Below are 23,185 nucleotides of genomic sequence, written 5' to 3'. Positions count from 1 at the left end.
GAGGTAACTACCATCAAGGGTAAAGAGAAGGGTTTTTGCTTTCGTAAAGGTGACTATGGTGGTCTGAGACAGTATTTAAATTCTATATGGTGGAACCAACTGATGATGTTACCAACAGCAAATTCAAAATGGGAAGCATTCAAAGAATTAATCTTGGAAACCACTAAGCTTTTCATACCAACAAAGAAATATTGTTCAAGATTTAGGCCTAAATGGATGTCAGATGAACGAATTAGACATGTGACAGAGAAAAAAAATGCATGGGATACATATAAATTAACATGTGACACAGAAGCCTATGATAGATATAAGCTAGTCTGTAACCAAGTTACAAAGGAGGTTAGGCAGGCAAAGGCAGATTACGAGAAATCTTTGCAAAAGATGCAAAGAAAAACAGCAAAGAGTTCTTTACTTATGTAAACTCTAGAAGGTAGGGGATGAATCAGATTGGTCCACTTGATATCGATGGTTCGACTGTTGATGATCCTGCTCAGTTAGCTAACAAACTGAATGAATATTTTGCATCTACATTCACACGTGAGTAGTTATTCGGGGAGGGGAATGCCAGAGGTGTATTCAACTCTGGCAGTAAGCTAGATAATCTTGTAATAACTGAGAGTAAAGTGGAGGAGAAATTGTTGAAGATAAACACAAGGCACCTGGGGTGGATGGAATCTATCCAGTTATATTAAAGGAGGCGGCAAAGGAAGTAAGCAAACCCTTCGCCATAATTATAAGAGCTTCCCTGTACCCAGGGGAGGTACCCATGGACTGGAGATGTGCAAATGTGATCCCAATCCACAAAGGAGGATCAAAGGGAGACACAGGTAATTACAGACCTGTTAGTTTAACTTCTGTTCCAGGGAAATTAATGGAGGCACTGGTTAAAGAAGCACTGCAGGATCAACTAGAGAAGACTTCAGTTATAGCTCGGACACAGCATGGGTTTGTTAAGGGGAAGTCTTGTCTGACTAATTTGATTGCATACTATGATGTAGTCACAAAGGAACTGGATGCAAAGAATAACTTGATATCATATATTTGGATTTTAGAAAAGTCTTTGATACTTTTCCACATGGAAGACTGCTGCACAAATTAGAGCAGTGTGCATTGGAGGCAAATTGCTGCTAGGGATAAAGGGATGGTTGAGTTGGAGAAGACAGAGTGGTAATCAATGGACACTGCTCTTGGTGGACGATTGTTATTAGTGGAGTCACTCAGGGTTCAGTGTTGGGTCCATTGTTGTTTTCTGTATTTATAAATGATATTGATGATGGTATATCAGGCTTAATGTCCAAGTTTGCAGACGATACGAAGGTTGGCAGGGTTGTTAATGACACTAACAACAGCAGGCCTGACGTAGCCCAGTGGTCAGAGCGAGAGTGCATAGCACGCGTTCCTTGAGTGGACTGGGGTTCAAGCCCATGACTACTAAATACGATAAATATTTGTATTGATGATTTATTGTAAACTCTACTGACTTGGTTGTCGTGCCGGAGTATAAACAGAAAATTTATTTATTTTACGCTGCTGCAACAGGATCTAGAAAAGTTGAGCAGATGGGCTGAGAGGTGGCAAATTAAGTTTAACATTGACAAATGTAAAATACTACGTATGGGAAGCAGTAATCCCAGAGTAATGTATCAACTCTGTGGTACCACACTGACAGTGGTAGAGAATTAAAGGACCTGGAGGTAATTGTGCAGGCAGATATGAAGTTTTCTGAGCAGTGCAGATGGTCTGCAAGAGTAGCTCAGGTGTGAAGCAGCAGCTCTACGTCCTTCTTAAAGGACGTAGAGCTGCTGGAAGGAGTACAGAGAAGGGCAACAAGATTAGTGCATGGAACAAAGGGTTGCTCTTACAAAGAAAGGCTTAAGTTTTGCAAATTACAGTGTCTGGAGACTAGGCATCTGTGAGGTGATCTGATTGAGGTGTATAAAGCCTTGAATGGTTTGAGCATGCTCAATGCTGACGGGATTCTTCCTCTTGATCAGATTAATCACCTGAGAGGGCATAAATTCAAATTAAGGAAAGACGATTGTAGGATAGGTGTGCGGAAGTTTGCCTTTAGCCAGCGGGTGGTTGATTGCTGGAACAAACTTCCATCTGTCGTTGTAGAAGTTGATAGCTTAAATAGATTCAAGGCAGAACTTGACAAACATTTGGAGCGAGTGGATGGGTGAAATAAGAGTGGTTTTTTTTTTTGGCTGATGCTATATAAGCTTGCTTTCTTGCATCATGTGCCTTTGCTTAATGCTAATGCTAATATACAAGCGACCCCTGCTTAATGCTGATAATTCATTCTGGAAAAACAGAGCATTAAGTGAATCCGCGATAAGCGAGTGCCACATTCCCATAAGGCAACATATGTATTTGTGAGTTGTGGTAGGTGCCATAGGATATTTCCTAATCAATAATAAATGGCAGTGAAAAGATGCATAAATGTCGGTCAAAATATTTAATATTCAAATATTTGTACATATAAAATATTCTGCATTACATACGCATATAATTATGTGGTAACTACTTACGTACCAAAATTAAACTTAAAATCCCAATTAAAATCATGAATTTAATTGATCTAAATTGATTTTAATTGATTTAATTTAATTGATGAATTTAATCATGAAAAATGTGTCGATTTTGAGTTGTAGTTTGGCCCTCTTCCTGGTAAACTAAAAGGGGATTTTAAACTTTAATTTAAAATCCCATGCAGCATTACCACCCAACAATAAAGTCAACTGATCCTTTGCCACTTTGAAACCTGGCATGTTTTTTCTTATTTCAATATGAAACTTCTTTTAGGCATTCATTTCCAAAAAGTCCTGCTTCATCTATGTTAAAAACTTGTTGAGATAAAAACAAGTTCTTTTTTGAAAATTTTGGCTCTTTGATCTGCACTCGTGGCTTCTCCCTGGATTTTAAATCTATTCAACCAGCCCTTACTAGTTTTAAATGGTTCCACAATTTTTTTTTTTTTAGGTGAGCGTTCTTCAGATCATCATATAGGCTAATCTCTCTCTTTTTTTTTATAATATTTAACTTAACTGAATTCTGCGTTGGATATTATCGTCAATAAAATTAATTAAGGTCTCTCCATTTCAATCCTAATAGTTGGCCTAGCCCTAGTTGCTTGCAGTGGAACAACTGTCTTTCCCACTGATAAAATTAATTCTTTATTTTTATAATTGTTCTTACCAGTTACATCTGCCATTCCTAAATTATGGCACACAATCGCTTGTCATTGACCGGAATCAATTTGCTTCAAAAAGTCTAATTGAATTCAAATTCAGTCTTTTTCTTACATTTGTGGTCTTCATACTGCGTCCAGACGTTGCTTTTTCATTCTTATCTGCCATTATTAACTCTTCGAAAACGTAACTGCGCTGGTTGCATTAATTATGATACAATGTTCGAGTAAACTGTCCATTACACATGATGTCTAATACTGTACTGAGTGATGACTAGACTTTGAATAAATGCATATAACGTAAATATTACAAGCAATATACTTATCATTTTTTAAAATGTTGATCTCGGAACTACGTAATAAGTCACTGTACTGCAATTAAATTAGCATGTGAGAAAATTTAACTGAGTGTGGGAAAATTTCCCAAGTCGGCGTGGGAAACATTTTAATGCTGTTTTGCTATTCATTTTCAAGTTATTGAATCCATCAGATGAAACATTTTCGTTAAATAAGCCAAAAATGCAATCTGTACGCTGGTAAAATAGCGTTATAGTCAGATACTGATTTATAATATAAGAACAGCGTTATAGCGAATCAGCATAAAGTGAACCGCATTATAATGAGGGCCTGCTGTACAGTGTATTTAGAAACGATAGGAAAAATAGAAGGAATGGTGAGTTCGTGCTTCTTATCAAAAGCAGCCCGAGCACAGTATGTGCTTTTGCAGGTTCAGAAGTTATGGTGTGGTGTGAGTTGGAAGCAAAGGTATAATGAAAGTGGGAACAATCTATGGACCAGAAGACTGAAGATTATGATGAGAGCCTCCACATGAAAATGGAATGCACAAGCAAGCATGAATGTCTTGTTATGCATGATTTCAATTTAAGCCTGATTGACTGAACAAATGGTAGGAAAACTCACCAAGGTGAATAAAATTTTTAAATTAACTGGCTGTTTATTATTTGTATCAGCGTGTTAGGGAAAGTACCAGGAACAAGAATATTCTAGACCTGATCATCACCCATGAACCAGATGGCATTATGAGGAGGCTGACAGTACAGGAACCATTAGTAAGGAGTGTTCATGCAGTTTTAAGTTGGATGATGAGGAGAGAGGCAGCAAATTGTTAAAGCAAAGGAATGGGTTTTAATTTTAGAAAAGGAGATTATTACTGCTTAAAGTGCTGCGTGGCTTCTATCAACTGGGGAAATGGCATAAAGAGCGTGAATACATTAGAATTATGGTATACCTTTAAAGCTATAAGAGAAATCAGAAAAGCCTTGAAAGCTTATATACCATTAATAAAATGTAACACAAGGGAGCAGGCGAAGATGGATGAACAGTGAGCTGGGCAGTTTAACAGAACAAAAAAAAAGGTGGTATGAATGTTATAGAGCAACAAAAAGTATCAAAGCCTATAGGCTACAAGTTGATCTGTAAGAGTACCACAGAAAGGGTTAGTTTAGCAAAAAAAGTTTATGAGAAATCAATGGCTAAGACAACAAAGAATGGGGATATGGAGTTTTTCACATATGTGAATACAAAGAAGAGAAGAATGAATCAAATAAGATCTTTGTGTGATGGGTGTGGGAAAATCTTTGATAATCAGGCTCGTGTTGCAGATGAAGGGAACAGGTACTTTGCATCAATATTTACAAGAGAAAGGCCCTGTCATAGTGCTAATGAAGCTGGGAAGCATGAAATTAGTATCACTGAAATTCCAGATTATTTATTAGAAAACCTTTTCAGCCTTCAGGTGAATAAGGCTCTTAAAGTTGATGGCATACACCTAGTAATTTTGAAGAAGGTGGCAAGAGGGGGCATTGGATAATAAAGTTAATTAAAAACACTTATATTTTCAATTGCAACATGCCATATTCCGGGCTATTATCAGCATTACTGTGAGCAACAGCAATTGAAAAACAGGAAGAGCTACATAGTATCCAGACACAAACGAACCCTGGTCAGAATTATAATGGAAATTTTTTAGCAAATTTATAACTTAGCATTAGCATTAGTAGAGGCATTTGATGCAAGAAAGCAAGCTTATACAGCATCGGCCCAAAAAAAAAAAAAAAAGACCCCCTTCCCATTTACTCTGATCCATTCCTCCAAATGTTTGTCTAGTTCTGCCTTGAATTTATTTAAGTTGTCAACTTCCACAACAACAACAGATGGAAGTTTGTTCCAGCAATCAACTACCTGCTGGCTAAAGGCAAATTTCTGCACATTTTTTTACAACTGTCTTTCCTCAATTTGAGTTTATGCCCCCCCCCCCCTCAGGTTTGTAATCTGAGCAAGAGGAACAATCCCACCAGCATTTAGCCTGCTCAATCCATTCAAGGCCTTATACACCTCAATCAGTTTGCCTCACAGGTGCCTAGTGTTCAGAAGCTACAATCTGCAGAAAATTAAGCGTTTTTTCGTAAGAGCATCTCTTTGTTGCACTTCTCTGTACTCATTCTAGCAACTATACATCCTTCCTAAAATGAGGCTTCCACACCTGTAAGCAGTGCTCAAGGTGTAGCCTGACCATTGCTTTATATAAGGGGATAATCACCTCCTTATCCCTGCTTGCAAAATTCCTGTATATCACTGACAAGACCCCATGGCCTACTTTGGCAGCCTGTCTGCACTGATCAGAAAACTTCATATCTGACTGCACAATTACCCTCAGGTCTCTTTCATTCTCCATTACTGAGTGTAATACCACCCAATTGGTACATTTCTCTGGGGTTACTGCTACCCATATGCCCACTCTATTTTTCTGTATAATTGTTCATTGTACTTATCAGAGTCATTAGGCCTATAACAAACTCCTACCCTCATTTTTGCTTTCCCATTGCTTATGTCACACCAAACTGTCTCAACACTGCACTGTCCATCTATGTTAACTGGATGCGCTTCTTTAGATTTTGTGTTTCTTAAATAATAGCATAACCCCTCCTCCTTTCCTATCCTGTCTATCCTTTCTGTACACATCGTACTCCCCAAATTCCAATTCTGCATTCCTTATATCTGAGTGACATGTCTCTGATATCCCAACAATATCCGCTTTGGATGTCTTAACCAGCACTTCAAATTCATCGAATTTATTTACTATACTCCTAGTATTGATGTACATGTAAGTATACATGCACTTGTTCTTACTCTTAGATACTCTAACACAGCCCATGTATTTATTTGTGTCATGACTACCAGCAGTTTCCTGAAATCCCCAGCAACTTGCTTTCCGGGCTGCTGCTCATTCCAACAGAAGCAGTGCAAGAATCATTTCGACCTCTGCCTGCAGCTACTCTTGATCTACTAGTTTATGAATCCCCCCAAGCTAGCAGTTTTCTAATCCACCTAACATTGCCTCGATAACATCAGCAAATATTCATCCACCCTTTCTATTTAAGTGTATCCCATCCCTGTAGAAGCAATCTCCGCTGGTCCCGAAGGAACTAGTAGTTGTTGGTGACTCTATTGTCAGGGAAACGGGGAACATGCTTTGTAAAAAAGATAGGTGGAACAGGACCAGGGTATGTCTGCCAGGGGCAAAGGTTGATGACGTTGTAGAGCGAATATCATCTTTTAAGGGCACAAAAGGTGATATAGTTGTACACGTTGGCACTAATAATATTAAGAGTAGGAGACCGGCAGAATTACTTAACAAGTACAGGTCACTGTTGAACAAAAGCCGAGAATTAGGGTTGAATTTGAAAGTGTCTGCAATTCTGCCCAGACACGATAGGAGGGAGTATATGATGAGAGCCTTGTCGATCAATTCGGCCCTGGAAAGATTGTGCAAGGCTCAAGGGGTAGAATTTTTTTCAGCCTGGACTGTACTTGTTAACAGGAGAGATTGCTTCTACAGGGATGGGATACACTTAAATAGAAAGGGTGCAAGAATATTTGCTGATGCTATCGAGGCAGTGTTAGGTGGGTCGGAAAACTGCTAGCTTGGGGGGAGACAAAGACCAATAGATTGACAGTAGCCACTGGCAGAGGTGAAAGAGATTCTTGCACTGCTTCTATTAGAATGAGCAGAAGCCTGAAAAACAAGATGCATGGTATTTCAGAGACTGCTGGGAGCCATTGTGGTACAAGTAAACACATGGGTTGTGTTAGGGTAGCTAAGAATAGAAACAGGTGCAGGTATACTTGCGTGTACACCAATGCTAGGAGTTTAGTAAATAAATTTGATGAATTTGAGGTATTGCTCAAAACATCGAAGGCAGATATTGTTGGGATATCAGAGACGTGGTGTCACACAGATATAAGGGATGCGGAACTGCAATTTGGGGAGTACAACGTCTACAGAAAGGATAGACAGGATAGGAAGGGGGGAGGTGTTATGCTATTAGTTAAGAAACACATAAAAACCAAGGAAGTGAAGCCAGTCGACATCGCTGGACAGTGCAGTGTGGAGTCAGTTTGGTGTGACATAAACATTGGGAGATCAAAATTGAGAGTAGGAGTGTGCTATAGGCCTAATGACTCTGATGAGTATAATAAGGAACTGTACAGGGAAATAGAATGGGCCAGTAAATCAGAGTGTCTTATAATGGGAGATTTTAATTTCCCAGATATTGACTGGAATTTGGGGGCTGGATACTCACACACTAGCAGGGCTATTGTGGATTTATTGGATGATTGTTTTCTACATCAGCATGTTCGGGAGGCAACTAGAGGGAGCAATACTCTTGATTTGATTATCAGCAGTGATTCTTCATGCATTAAGAATCTGCAGATAAATGAACCACTAGGTGGCAGTGATCACAGTGTGCTGAAGTGGGATTTACTCAAAGAGGTAACTACCATTAGGGGTAAAGGGAAGGGTTATTGCTTCCGTAAAGGCGACTACGATGGACTGAGACAGTATTTAAATTCTATACAGTAGAACCAACTGATGATGTTACCAACAGCAAATTCAAAATGGGAAGCATTCAAAGAACTTATCTTGGAAGCAACTAGGCTTTACATACCAACTAAGAAATATTGTTCAAGGTTTAGGCCAAAATGGATGTCAGATGAACTAATGAGGCATATGGCAGAGAAGAAAAATGCATGGGATACTTACAAATTAACACATGACACAGAAGCCTATGATAGATACAAGTTGATATGCAACCAAGTTACAAAGGAGGTTAGGCAGGCGAAGGCAGATTACGAGAAATCCTTGGCAAGGGATGCAAAGAAAAACAGCAAAGAGTTCTTTACTTATGTAAACTCTAGAAGGAAAGGGATGAATCAGATTGGTCCTCTTGATATTGATGGGTCAAGTGTTGATGATCCTGCTCAGGTAGCTAACAAACTAAATGAATATTTTGCATCGACATTCACACATGAGGAGTTATTCAGCGAGGGGAATGCCAGAGGTGTATTCAACTCTAGCAGTAAGTTACAGAATCTTGAAATAACTGGGAGTAAAGTGGAGGAGAAACTGTTGAAGATAAACACAAGAAAGGCACCCGGGGTGGATGGGATCTATCCAGTTATATTAAAGGAGGCAGCAAAGGAAGTAAGCAAACCCTTAGCCATAATTATGAGAGCTTCCTTGGACTCAGGGGAGGTACCCATAGACTGGAAATGTGCAAATGTGACCCCAATTCACAAAGGAGGATCAAAGGCTGACACAAGTAATTATAGACCTGTGAGCTTAACTTCTGTTCCAGGAAAATTAATGGAGGCACTGGTTAAAGAAGCACTGCAGGATCATTTAGACAAGACTTCAGTTATAGCTCAGACACAGCATGGTTTTGTTAAGGGGAAGTCTTGCCTGACCAACTTGATTGGATACTATGATGCAGTCACAAAAGAACTGGATGCAGGGAATAACTTTGATATTATATACTTGGATCTTAGAAAGGCTTTTGATACTGTTGCACATGGAAGACTGCTACACAAATTGGAGCAGTGTGACATTGGAGGCAAATTACTGCTATGGATAAAGGGGTGGTTGAGGGGGAGAAGACAGAGAGTGGTAATCAATGGACACTGCTCATCGTGGACTGATGTTATTAGTGGAGTCCCTCAGGGCTCAGTGTTGGGTCCATTATTGTTTTCTGTATTTATAAATGATATTGATGATGGTATATCGGGATTAATGTCCAAGTTTGCAGACGATACAAAGGTTGGCAGGGTTGTCAAGGACACTACTGACACTATGCTGCTGCAACAGGATCTGGAAAGGTTGAGCAGATGGGCTGAGAGGTGGCAAATGAAGTTTAACATTGACAAATGTAAAGTACTACACATGGGAAACAGCAACCCCAGAGCAACGTATCAACTCTGTGGTACAACACTGACAGTGGTAGAGAATGAAAGGGACTTGGGGGTGGTTGTGCAGGCAGATATGAAGTTCTCTGAGCAGTGCAGACGGGCTGCAAGAGTAGCTCATGGAGTATTGTCAATGATATACAGGAATTTTTCCAGCAGGGATAAGGAGGTGATTATTCCAGTCAGGCCACACCTAGAATACTGTATACAGGTCTGGAGGCCTCATTTCAAGAAGGATGTAGAGCTGCTGGAACGAGTACAGAGAAGGGCAACAAGATTAGTGAATGGAACAAAGGGGTGCTCTTACGAAGAACGGCTTAAGTTTTGCAAATTACAGTGTCTGGAGACTAGGCACCAGCGAGGTGATCTGATAGAGGTGTATAAAGCCTTGAATGGTTTAAGCATGCTCAATGCTGATGGGATTCTTCCTCTAGCTCAGAATAATCACCTGAGAGGGCATAAATTCAAATTGAGGAAAGACAGATGTAGGATAGACGTGCGGAAATTTGCCTTTAGCCAGCGGGTGGTTGGTTGGTGGAACAGACTTCCATCCCTTGTGGTGGAGGTTGATAGCCTAAATAAGTTTAAGGCTCAGCTGGACAGGTATTTTGAACGAACGGAGGGGTGAAGTGGAAGTGGTTTTTTTTTTTTTTTTTTTTTTTGGCTGATGCTGCATAAGCTTGCTTTCTTGCATCAAATGCCTCTACTAATGCTAATGCTAATGCTAATGCTAATCTCTCCTGTTAACAAGCACAGACCATGCTGAGAAAAATTCTACCCCACGAGCCCTGCACATTTCCTCCAGGGCAGAATTGATTAATAAGGTTCTCATCATGTACTCCCTCCTATTGTGTCCGGGCAGAATTGCAGACACTTTCAAATTTAACCCTAATTCACGACTTTTTTGCAACATTGACCTGTACTTGTTAAGTAGATCTGCAGATCTCCTACTCTTAATGTTACTGGTGCCAACGTGTACAACATCACCCTTTGTGCCCTTAAAAGATGATATATACGTCATCAACTTTTTCCCCTGGCAGACATACCCTAGTCCTATTCCATCTATCCTTTTTGCACAATATATTCCCCGTCTCTCTGACGATAGAGTCACCAACGATAACTAACTCCTGTGGGACCGGCGCATTCTGCCTTGGAGGTTGCCACTGTGTTGCCTGATGCCCAGGAGTGAGCTCTGGCATTGAGTTGAGCAGCTGAGAGCTTGACGGGCCCCTCATATTAATTTCTTTGAGGGCATCTCCCCTACACCTCAAGCTCTCATAGATGCCCATCAGAACGCTGAGCTGATGCCTAATTTCTAGACACTCTCTGCACCTGGCACACACAAAGACATCCTTTTGGCTAGATCATGTTCCGTTCCAGAGTTCAGCAAACATTTCAAAAGTTGCACATTTTTTTAGGCTGTGATGTGTTGGAGAATCACCCCCCTCAGTTCTCCCCCGAGTCACAGCACTCCTGCCACTTTGTGCCCGTTGCTTTGTACCTAATAAAGTGCAGCACAGTGTATACATTACGCTATTCCGTATCAATACTACACAATGGTGGCAAGTTTCGGACAGTACAAGTTTTATCAATACTAAGTAATAACCTACAAATCTCTATGTTCAAAATAAACTAATATGAATGTATAAAACAATAATAATAAAGAAATTAGCATTAGTCGAGGCATATGATGCAAGAAAGCAAGCTTATATAGCATCAGTCAAAAAAAAAAAAAACAAAAACCTTCTCATTTCACCCAACTCCAAAGTTTCACCCATTTACTCCAAAAGTTTTTCCAATTCTTCCTTGAAGTTTTTTAAGATATAATCTTCCACAACGACAGATGGAAGTTTGTTCGAACGATCAACCACCTGTTGGCTATAGGCAAATTTCTGCACATCTATTCTACAAGTGTCTTTCCTCAATTTCAATTATGTCCCCTAAGATGCATAATCTTAGCAAGAGGAAGAATCCCATCACATCAAACCATTCAAGGCTTTATACACCTCAAGCAGATCAGCTCGCAGGTGGCTAATTTCCAGATGCTACAATTTGCAGAACTTGGTAAGAGTAACCCTTTGCTCCCCTCACTGATCTCGCTGCCCTTCTCTGTACTCGTTTCAGGTCTACATCCTTCCTAAAATGAGGCTTCCACACCTATATGCAGTACTCAAGGTGTAGCCTGACCACTACCTTATACAAAGGGATAATCACCTCCTTATCTGTGCTAGCAAAATCCTGTATATCATTGACAAGACTTTATGAGCTTCTCTGGCAGCCTGTCTGCACTGCTCACAAAACTTCATATTTGACTGCACAATTACTTCCAGGTCTTTTCAATCTCCACCACCCTGAGTGTAGTACCGCACAGTTGGTACGTTACTCTGGGGTTGCTGGTACTCATATGCAGTACTTTAATTTTAATTTGTCAGAGTACTTTAATTTTAGTTTTTAATTTGTCAATGTTAAACTTCAGTTGCCACCTCTCAGCGCATCTGCCCAACTTTTCTAGATCCTGTTGTAGTAGCATACTGTCATTAACAACCCTGCCAACCTTTGTATCATCTGCAAATTTTGACATTAAGCCTTCATCAATATCATTAATAAATATACAAAACAACAGTGGGCCCAACACCGAACCCTGTGAGACTCCACTAATAACAATAATCCACGAAGAGCAGCATCCATTGATTACCACTCTGTCTTCTCCCACTCAACCACCCTTTTATCCATTGTAGCAACTTGTCCTTAATACCATACTACTCCAATTTGTTTGACATAGTGACCTAACTAATTAGGTCACTGAAAGTTTAAATTTTTTTATAAATGACCTGGCCTTGGCGCATTATAGCCTTAGTAGCTAATGTGCCAATAAAATCAAAACAAACCAAACCAAACTCCAATTTGTACAGTAGTCTTCCAGGCACAACAGTGTCAAAAGCTTTCCTGAAATCCAAATAAACGATATCACAATTATTTTTTGTATCCAGTTCCTTTGTAACCACATCATAGTATCCAATCAAATTTGTCAGACAAGACTTTTTCTTCAAAAGCAGTGTCCATTGATTACCACTCTCTCTCTCTCTCTCTCTCTCTTCTCCCTGATTACACGTTCATGTAATCAGTCATCACACAAATTAGACATATTAGAGGAAAGCAAAAAAAAATTTTTTGTGGGCCCAACACCAAACCCTGGGGAACTCCAGGGTTTGGTGTTGGGCCCACCGAATTTAAGAGGACAAAATATTTACAGAAAATGAAATGAATAAGCAATGAAAAGAGACCTATTGTTTAGATTGATGAAATCTTGATTGACAATATTTTGACATGTGAAATTGTTTCTTCTGAACTACATTTTTCGCATGTCAAAATATTATCAATCAAGATTTCATCAATGTCTCTTTGTCTCAGAAAATGAAATGAATAAGCAATGAGACCTATTGATGAAATCAATAGGTCTCAATAGGAAGAAAAGAGACCTATTGATGAAATCAATAGGTCTCTTTTCATTGCTTATTCATTTCATTTTCTGTAAATATTTTGTTCTCTTAAATATGAAGTTCTCTTTCCATTAAAACTTTTCTTCTGTTCTGATATTTCTTACAATAAAATCCCACCTTGTGAAGAATTTTGCTTAAAGTTTCTCTTTGCCAATTAAAATTTATTTTCTGTTTTAATAGGATTACTTTAAATATAGTTGGTACTTTTTTTTTTTTTATTTAAAAATCTTTGATTGTTCAACTTATGACATCATAATCATATTGGTACAGTGAATAACCTGCATAGTTTTTTCCCAATGTTTCTTGGATGAAAAGATATGTGAAGAAAGTTTACCCTTTGCTTTGAGTTATTTTTATGAATCATTCTGAAAACTCTGTTGCTACCCTAATACACAACTTTTTTTCCTTGTTTGATCGATACATGCAGTTTATCATTTAATGCTTCTTATTAAAATGTTTAATAATGTTGAATATAATGTTCTTACTTGGTTATGCACAGGTCTATCTGCTTTTCTCTTTGATACAGCTGCCGGTTCATCTATTTGTATATTTTTATAATGCCAATCACCCATATATAACCATGTGCATTCACTAATACATAAGATGTGAGCTTAAATACTGCTACAATGTGAGTCATCCAACTATAGAAATTGAATATTGCTGGCACACTACCAGCAAAGAAACTAAATAATATGTATGAGCAATAATTGATAGGGAAAAGACTTTAGTGTCCCCCATTAATATTAAATTAGGCTTAATGAAAAACTGTAAAAGTGCAGGGCAAAGGAGGACATAGTTTCTAATATTTGAAACAAAAATTTCATGGACTTAGTGATGCAAAGATAAAACAGTTAATATTCTTTGGTCCACAAATCAAGATGCTAATGAAAGTTCTCTTGATGTCCTAACAATGTACGCAAAACTAATAGAGCAAGCTTATCTGTGAAAAGATCTAAACCTCCCAACCACTTCCAAATTCATTTCACAAATATACATGGTCTCAATTCTAATCTCAACGATGTCCATTTCCACTTGCAGTCTGCCAAACCCCATGTACTTTTTCTGACAGAATCTCAGTTATCGGTTGATTCAACTACTGCTCATCTCAGATGCCCAAATTATTCGCTGTATGATTCTTTTCGCCTCAAAGGTGGTACTTGTGCACATGTCCGTCTGATATTCCCTGTCAGAGACTTGGCAATTTGGTATCTCCTCTCTTTGATCTTCTCTGGCTTAAAATCTCTCTACCTCATTGTGTCAAATTCATCTGTTGTCTCTACTGTTCTCCCAACTCCACTAATCATTTGGAGCTCTTTGACTTCCTCTCTTTGCAACTTGACTTTCTCCAGTCCAACATTCCTAACAACGAGGTAATTTTCCTTGGTGATTTTAACGTTCACAACTCCAGCTGTCTTCTGTTTTCTAGTCACACCGACCCAGCTGGTCGAGATGCTGAGGCTTTTGCAATTACTAATGACCTTGAACAGATTGTTCATTTACCTACAAGAATACCGGACAATCCTAATCATACAGCCAACACGCTTCATCTTTTTCTCACAAGCAACCTTTCCAAGTATACGGTCGAAGTGAGTGGTCCTTTAGGTACCTCAGATCACAACTTAGTGATTGTCTCTTCTCCAATGGAGCCTTTATCTCATGGCTATTCCCAACCTCGTGTTGTTTGGCATTACAAGAATGCAAAATGGGATGACCTGTGAGATTTCTTTTATTCTTTTCCTTGGTCGGATTACCGTTTCAAAACTTCTGATGTCAACGTTTGCTCAGATCGTATCACTGAGATTATTCTTGCAGGAATGGAATCCCTTATCCCACACTCCACTTTAAAATCTCATCCTTTATCTAAACCTTGGTTTTCCAATAAATGTGCTAAGGCTGTTCAAGAGAAGAATGTTGCATATCGTAATTGGCTTGTTTCTAATTCTTCAGTTTCATTTTCTGCCTACACCAAAGCTTGCAACAATTGTAAAGCAGTTATTAATCAGTCCAAACTATAGTTTGAACAGGCTAAGAGTATAAAACTTGCTTCTTGCCCTAATGGTAGCCGAGCATTCTGGTCTCTTGCCAAAGCTATTGGCCGCAACTTTTGCCCATCACTGCTCCCACCTCTGTCCAAACCAGATGGTTCTGTTGTCACTTCAGCCAAGGTTAAAGCTGACCTGCTAGCATCCCATTTTTCTTCCAACTCATGTATTAATGATCTTGGTAAAATACCTCACACCATTCCCAACATGCTCCATTCAATGCCTCCTGTGGTCTTCCATCAAAAGGATGTCGTCAGAAGGATTTTGACGAATTTTGATGCTAAGAAAGCTCCAGGTCCTGATGGTATTTCTCCACTTGTTCTCAAAACCTGTGCTCCTGACCTTATTTCTGTTCTTTGCCGCCTTTTTTTTTCACTTTCTTATTCCAAAGGTGTTTTTCCTTCTGCTTGGAAATTTGCTCATATCCAGCCAGTTCCTAAAAAGGTTGACAAATCCCTCTCATCCAATTATCGTCCCACTGCAATTACTTCTACTCTTTCTAAAGTAATGGAGAAATCAATTAACGGCCAACTCTTAAACTACCTAGAAACCTTCTGTCTGATCAACGATCGCCAGTATGGATTCTGTCAGTGTCGATCCACTGGTGATATTCTGGTTTATGTTACCCATTTATGGACTAATTCAATGGAAAGGTTCGGTGAAACACAAGTAGTTTCTCTTGACATCTCAAAGGCTTTCGATCGTGTTTGGCATAAAGGTCTTCTAAACAAGCTTCCATCTTAAGGCTTGCAAACTGTTTTTAGTAATTGTTTATCCAGTTTTCTCTGTGATTGCTCACTGAGGGTGATGGTAGATGGTTCTCTGTCTTCTAAGTTCTCCACTAATGCCGGTGTCCCCCAAGGTTCAGTCCCCCCCCCACTCTTTTCCTCTTGTATATTAATGACCTTCTTCCATTGACTGGAAATCCTATCCATAGTTTTGCCGATGATAGCACATTGCATTCCACTTTCCATTTTGAGAAACCTTGCCCTGCTCAATCATCTTCAACTTCTCGAAACTCTGCTACTAATTCCTTAAATGGCGATCTTCAGGTAATTCTCCAGTGGGGCAAAGACAACTTAGCACATTGCATTCCACTTTCCATTTTGAGAAACCTTGCCCTGCTCAATCATCTTCAACTTCTCGAAACTCTGCTACTAATTCCTTAAATGGCGATCTTCAGGTAATTCTCCAGTGGGGCAAAGACAACTTAGTTGATTTCAACCCTTCTAAAACTCAGTCTTGTCTCATATCTCGCAAAAAGGATTCTTCTGCTCCTATGCTTATCTTTAGTGACACTCCGATTTCTAGGCAAAATGATGTATCTCTTTTGGGGATTACCCTGACTTCTAATCTCTCTTGGCACAAGCACATTACAAATATTGCTTCCTCTGCATCTAAAAAACTTGGCTTTCTCTTTCGCTCTTGGTGTTACTTTTCTTCCAAACAGCTGCTCACTCTGTATAAATCGCAAATCCGCCCTGCCATGGAATATTGTTCCCATATCTGGGGTGGTGCCCCCAAAACCTCTCTCAGGCTTCTTGATTCCACTCAGAAGAGGGCAGTTAGGTTAATTAGTGATTCATCTCTAACAGTCTCTCTCCACTCGCTGTCTCATAGATGTACTGTTTCTGCTGTATGCCTCTTCTACAGATACTTCCATGGGCACTGTTCTCCTGAATTGGCTTCTATAATTCCCGCTCTCTCTTTCAAAACAGTCCAAACACGTGCCGCCACCAGCCAACATCCATTTGCTGTCCAACTTAACCCCGGGGCTCACATCTGGTGAGTATGGGCTTGGCACACCCAGGGTCCTGAGCTGGATATCATCATTCTTCTCTTTCTTGGTGTTAGACCGAGGTTCGAGCCCATCACCACCAAATACGAAGAATGCGGAAAGGTCAGGGAATGACCACCGCATATCCCCGAGCAATATGGCCTTAGTTGCTAATGCTCCAAATAACAAACATCTTTCTTGGTGATTCCCTTCTACTTTTGACTCTCTCTCTCTCTCTCTCTCTCTCTCTCTCTCTCTCTCTCTCTCTCTCTCTCTCCTCCCCTCCCCTCCCCTCCCTCTCTCTTTCTTAGGGTTACTTGGGAACTTTTTTTTTTTCCTAGTGCAGCATAAGCCTCAGGCTTCCTTGCATCATATGGATGATAATAATAATAATAATAATGATAATAACTTCAAACTCACAGCACCAACTTTTCATCTTCTTCGTTTATTCATTCAACTGCTGTTTTCTGGAACAACATTCCTTCATACGTATTTCCTGAAAATTACAGTCTGCAGAAGTTCAAGTCCAATGTCAACTAATATCTTCTTTCGTCTTCTCAACCTTCAACCCAAGCACGGTACTAAGTACTTTAGGTTCTAATACCTCTTGTGTTTGGGGTTTACATAAAAAAAAAAAAAAAAACAGTGCGAAATGCCTTCAAAGAACTCTTGCGAAAACCTTTTTTAAGAAACTGACTGTCTTTTGTATAAAAAACTGAGTTATCATATGTGCTTAAAAATTCATTTTCTACCTTTGCATCTTAATTTTTGAGACCTGAATTTTGGTTCATTTCTGAAGTCTGCAAAGAATGTGGGAAACCAGGAGATTTCTTGCAATTAAAAACAATGTGAAGGCAAATAGAGTCTGTGCATACTTGTCGATTACTGCTAGATACTTATGGGGAAAATGGGAGGGGAGACAGACAACATACAAGCTTAAAGCTTTTAAAATTATTTGTTAACAAACTAGCAAAACAGAAGTTAATTTTCTCAATCAGGAAACTATTTCAGGCACAAAGTATTTAATTTTTGGACTAACAAAAGTAAAAATAAATTTATACAATGATATTTAACTATCAAAAAGTTAACTATCAGTGTACAGAAATTTAATTCAAAAACATCATACCTGTTCTGAGGGTGTATAATCAGTCTGCTTGACAACATTCACTCGATCAAGAAAGCTGTAAAAAAGAAATTTGAATGATATTATGCAATATTAATAATACAAGAAAAATATAAGAACTTTTAATATAAAAAATTAAAAATTACCAATTATGGAAGTATTAAATTCTATCCTTTTTTTTTTTTTTTATATTCCTAGAGATAAAGTACTTTTCTTTTATTCTTTGTCAGAAAATTTTCATAATCTGCTTAGCTTGCCTAACCCTTAGTGACTTGATTGCAAACTACTTTGCACTTACTGTAGGTTTCTGTGTTCCCTGCAACTTCATAATAATCATGTGCATTTTCTTATCTGCCATTAGCCTCATCTGTTCATCTGACATCCACTTAGGTCTAAACCTTAAACAATATCTCTTAGTTAGCATAGAAGGCTTAGTAACTTCTATGATTATTTTAGAGTTTTCAATTGTTAATATCATCAGTTAGTCTCATTAAAGAGAATTTAAAAAATGCCTACGATCACTGTGGTCACCCTTACAAAAGCAAAATTCCGTCCTTTTACCCTTGACAGCAGTTACACATTTAAGCAGATTTCACATTAATATATTATAATCACTCCCAGCTAATTGTTCCTATATCTGGAGATTTCTAATGCGTGAAGGGTCACTGCTGATAATCAGATCAAGCATACTGCTTTCTCTCATTACTTCTCTAACATGCTGGTGTAGAAATCAGTCATCCGATAAATCTACAAAAGTCTTGTTAGCGTGTGAGTGACCAACCCAAAAGTTCCAGTTCAATATCTGAAAAGTTAAAATTCCTCATTATAAGGTTTTCTAATTTACCGGTCCACTCTATTTGTCTGTATAGTTTTTCATTATGCTCATCATAGTTTGGCCCAAAAAACACTTCTACTCTCATTTTTATTTTCCCAGTTCTTATATCACAGCAAACTGACTTAACATTATGCTGGACACCCACATCAATTGGGTGAACTGCCTTAGATTCTATGTGCTTCTTAACCAAGAAAACAACTTCTCCCCCACCACCCCAACTTCCTGTTTTTTCTGTCCTTTCCATACACACTGTATTCACCACATTCAAATTTTACATCCCTTATGTCTGACTGACATCTCTCCAATATCCCTACAATGTCCACATTTCATGGCTTAACTGGTACTTCAAATTCATCAAATTTGTTTACTTGATTTGTAGGCTGTTGCAACTGGAAGGTATAGTATAAGTATATTTCAATATTTCCCACTTTTTCTCTCTCAATGAATAATTATATAAATACATAATTATTAAAATATTATATTCATAATGAAATAGTTAATCACAAAAATGAAAAATAAAAACTTTTGCAACCTAACTGGTCAGTTTTTTACATTAAATTGAAGAGCAAATAGAGCTACTGGAATTTATTTTTTACTGAAGCAAATACACAATGAAGAAAGATGCTGACAAAGTTCTTTTAAAACAAATATACAGAAATAAAAAGCAGCATTTCTTGGCTACATACACAGCAGGTACAAGTAATTTGATCTGCAATGCCCATTAGACATTAGATGGCTGACCGAGACTGTTAGCAGAAGTTCTGCACTCTACACAGTTGCAAATAATTAGCACAGTGATGAAAGTTTGTTTGAGACCTGAAATGATATTGAGATGAGACCTGAAATCTTCAAAAATTAATTAATATGTTAAAAAACAAAATTTCTTCAACATCTAGCTTAGAAATTTTACAGTTTGGTCTGCATTTCATCTATTTGCTTACCGATTATCAGATAATGTCAAATTTTTCAGAGAAAAACCAAAGATCATACAGTCTAATCTTTAGTTTCTAACTAAACTAAAACTTTAATTGAACCTAGTTTCTGGAAAATAGGTTTAGTTAATATTAGTTATCAATAGTGTAAGAATACAAACTTATATGGCATCAGCTAAAAATAAATAAATAAATAACTATTCGCTTAATTTCTCCATTTCTTCTAATAACACTGAACGAATTTTGGGTTATATTGTGTTACGGACATGAAAGTAAGTTTACTTTATAGATTTTGGGGTGCTAAACATAGAAATAGTGATTAAAATGGCAGATTGGCTCTCTTTTTAAAAAAAGTAGTTTTTTTTATTTATACAATGTTTTTTTTTTTTTTTTTTTATTTATATGGCAGTAAGATGTAGCTACGAACATACCTGTATCAAACATGGGACCTTTTTGCCTTTCACTTGTATTCACCTTCGAGAGCATTTCTTTTCACCATCCAACAATAATTGACTAACATGGCGGCACTCCATTTGCTTTTGTATCTTTGTTCCATCGCTGCAATGTCTTGGTGGAAGCGCTCACCATGTTCATTGCTGACGGTACCACAGTTTGGCAGGAAGAAATTCTTCAATGACATGTTGCACCCCAGTTTATCATAAGAGGTAATGAGATCTTCCCTAAGCTGCCTGTAGTTGCCAGCTTTAACATTTCCTAGGAAATCAGTCGAAACATTTCGAAAGGCTTTCCATGCTGATTTCTCACTATCATTAAGGACATAATTGAACTGTTCATCTTTGAGAGAAATAAGGCAACTTTAATATAGGCACTGGTCCACATATAAGGCAACTTTTTTGTTGAAAAAAGTTGCCTTAATCTTCTCTGTACTAAGTCTTGGGAATTTCTCTTGCAAGCATATGAATGCAGGACCATTCACTTCCAGAGCCTTCATGAAATTTTTCATGAGCCCCCAGCTTGATGTGGAGTGGTGGAAGCAAAACTTTATTTGGATCTACCAGAAGTTCAAATGCTACGTTCTTCATTCCAGGTGTTAATGATTTTCATTGAGGCCAACTCCTCTTCTTGTAGTGTATCCCACTTGCAGAGAAAGCAACAATACTTAGTGTAACCCTTTTGTAGTCCTAATAAAATGGCAATTACCTTTAAATCACCACATATCTGCCACTCATACTTCTGATGGTATACACCTAAGAGGATGCTCTCCATGTTTGCATATGTTTCTTTTTTGTGGACTGCATAAGCAAGAGGTATTGAAGGCAGCATATTTCCATTGTGTAATGACACAGCCTTAAGGCTAACTTTAGAAGCATCTATAAATAGTTGGCATTCTTTGGGAACGTGGCTCATGTTCATTGCTGCCATTAGACCATCAACATCCTTATAAACAGTGAATTCACATTCTGTTTGATAGAATTTGTCAGTCTTTATTTTGAGTATGAAATGTTGTCACTTTCACAGAATGATCTAAAAGATTCCACTGTTGTAGTCTCAAGGCCAAAAGCTCTGCCTTATTCTTTGGCAGTTTGAGATCCCTGATGAGGTCATTAAGCTCACTTTCTGTGATCTTATGTGATTCAGAAGGATAAAAAGTTTGGACAAAATGATGGATTCCTTGACGCAGATGGCTGCTGTACTTCTTCCTGTACATCAAAGTTGATGTTCATCAGTGCCTTCATCTTCATCAGAGTGTACAGAAAAATGGTCGGGTGGTTTGGGAATAGGTAGTACAGGTCAACCATCACTAATCTGGCAGCGTTGGAACCTGTGGGGTGCCGGATTAGTGAGTTTGCTGGATCACCGGTGGTTATTTTAGCACATACAGTTTACCCAACAGCTAACCACCTCATCCTACCTTTAATACACTGACTGCCATGCTAGTTTAAGGAAAAAATTCCCCAGGGGCCAAAAAATATTTAGCAAATAATTTGATCAGTAATTCTAAAATAAATACAGGTAGTTGTCGATTTTACGAGCTAATTCATTCCTAGCGCGCTCTCATAAAGCGAAAACTCGTAAAGTAGGAATTAAATCCCATAGACATGTTAAAAATAGGGGTTGCGTTCTCAACAATGAAATTAGTTAGCTAATTAGTTTATGTTTAAACAATGATTGATTTATCCAAAGAAATTAAAACGTAGCCTGTAAAATCAAGCAAATTATAATAATAAAGAAATTATTTATGACTTACAAATTATAAAGAATGTTTATTCTTCGTCATCAACTAAATGCACACTCGTTGATCACTCATTATTGGATTGGCACTCCATGGTTTATTGCACAAGGAGTCGTCTTCTTCGGAAATGCTTCAAGAGGCATTTATTTTCAAGATAATCTTCTCTTTTCTTTATAAATTTCAATAGATGCATAAGCATTTTTTAACAGCACACACAAATTGCAACTAACACGATTCGTGTGGAGTACACAAGTTTACGAAGCTTAAAAAAAAAAAAAAGGAATGAAGAGAAGATTCTGAAAATTTGTTTATGTTTTTTATACGATTGAAGATTTCAGTAAAGGGGAAACACATTTCACCATAATAACGTAAAAAACCACACAATTCCAGCTATCAGTATTTTCGCCAATGCAAGAAGATTGACTTTACTACCCATTTATAATTGCTTGCAGTAACAGAAAAGCTCAATAAACAGGAAAGTGCAAATTGTTTTTATTGTTTTATGGTCGTGACCTCCAGAAATGTGCTTTAGAAAAATGTCACAAAGGTGTTCAAAATTGGTTCTTACAGAACATATGATAATGATGAAAGTGTAGTGCATTTTAGTGATTTGAATTGGTAACTAATACAATTTGCACTATAAAAACGACCTTTTAGAGAGTTATATAGCGAAAATTTCAACGTCTGAGGTCGTGGAACGAATTACCAAAAAACAATGTGTTATTGGGTTCACATTACGATATTTTCACGATACGATGGTGTCACTGGAATGGATTAATATCGTAAAGCTGGGTACACTGTATTGTATAGCTACACGCGTGGTTTGAAATGCGATATTTATGAATGTTTAACATTCATTTTTTGCAATTAATGTTCATATTTTCGATTTTGTTGATACTTTGGGAAAAAAAACTCGTAAAGCGAGTACTGCCTGTATTGTAATGGCGGTGTTGTCGTTTCTTTACTTATAAAATATCAAAAAAAAAAAAAAAAAAATTTTTTTTTTTTGTCGCATATATGTGGCCCAGTAGGTTACTTTATTTCTTGAGACGCCATGTCAGCCACATATGTGATGCTATTACGGCATACATATGAAGGTCGTTTGTGATTAGTTTATTGCATGTGTGGCGAGCACTGCAATAAAACTAATTGCGATAAAATAAACTCTCAAACGTCGCAATAAGTTTGTCAGTATTGTTAGAGATTTTGTGAAAACAAGTTCGTTAGCACACTGTATTATCATACTGTGTTGTGTTTTTCTGCAAGTTTGTATAAGTGTGTTGTAAAATAAAAAATCTAAAAAGGAATGGCTAAAAGAAAATTACTAA

General features: G+C 38.0%; 1 protein-coding gene across 1 annotated transcript in view; it reads right to left on the bottom strand.

Annotated features, from left to right (window-relative positions):
- Window positions 1-23,185, bottom strand: part of LOC150078802 (guanine nucleotide-binding protein G(s) subunit alpha) — a 244,592-nt gene that overhangs the window by 59,842 nt on the left and 161,565 nt on the right. The window contains exon 6 of the mRNA XM_090384099.1: window positions 17,900-17,954. Within this exon, the coding sequence (XP_090240225.1) occupies window positions 17,900-17,954 (55 nt within the window). The remainder of the gene's footprint in view (window positions 1-17,899; window positions 17,955-23,185) is intronic.

Source organism: Mastigoproctus giganteus, chromosome 10 (genome assembly GCF_048544385.1).
Source record: "Mastigoproctus giganteus isolate SK-2022 chromosome 10, ASM4854438v1, whole genome shotgun sequence".
Lineage (NCBI taxonomy): Eukaryota > Metazoa > Arthropoda > Arachnida > Uropygi > Thelyphonidae > Mastigoproctus > Mastigoproctus giganteus.
The sequence above is the reverse complement of the archived record's forward strand: the minus strand, read 5'-3'. Positions and strand labels throughout refer to the sequence as shown.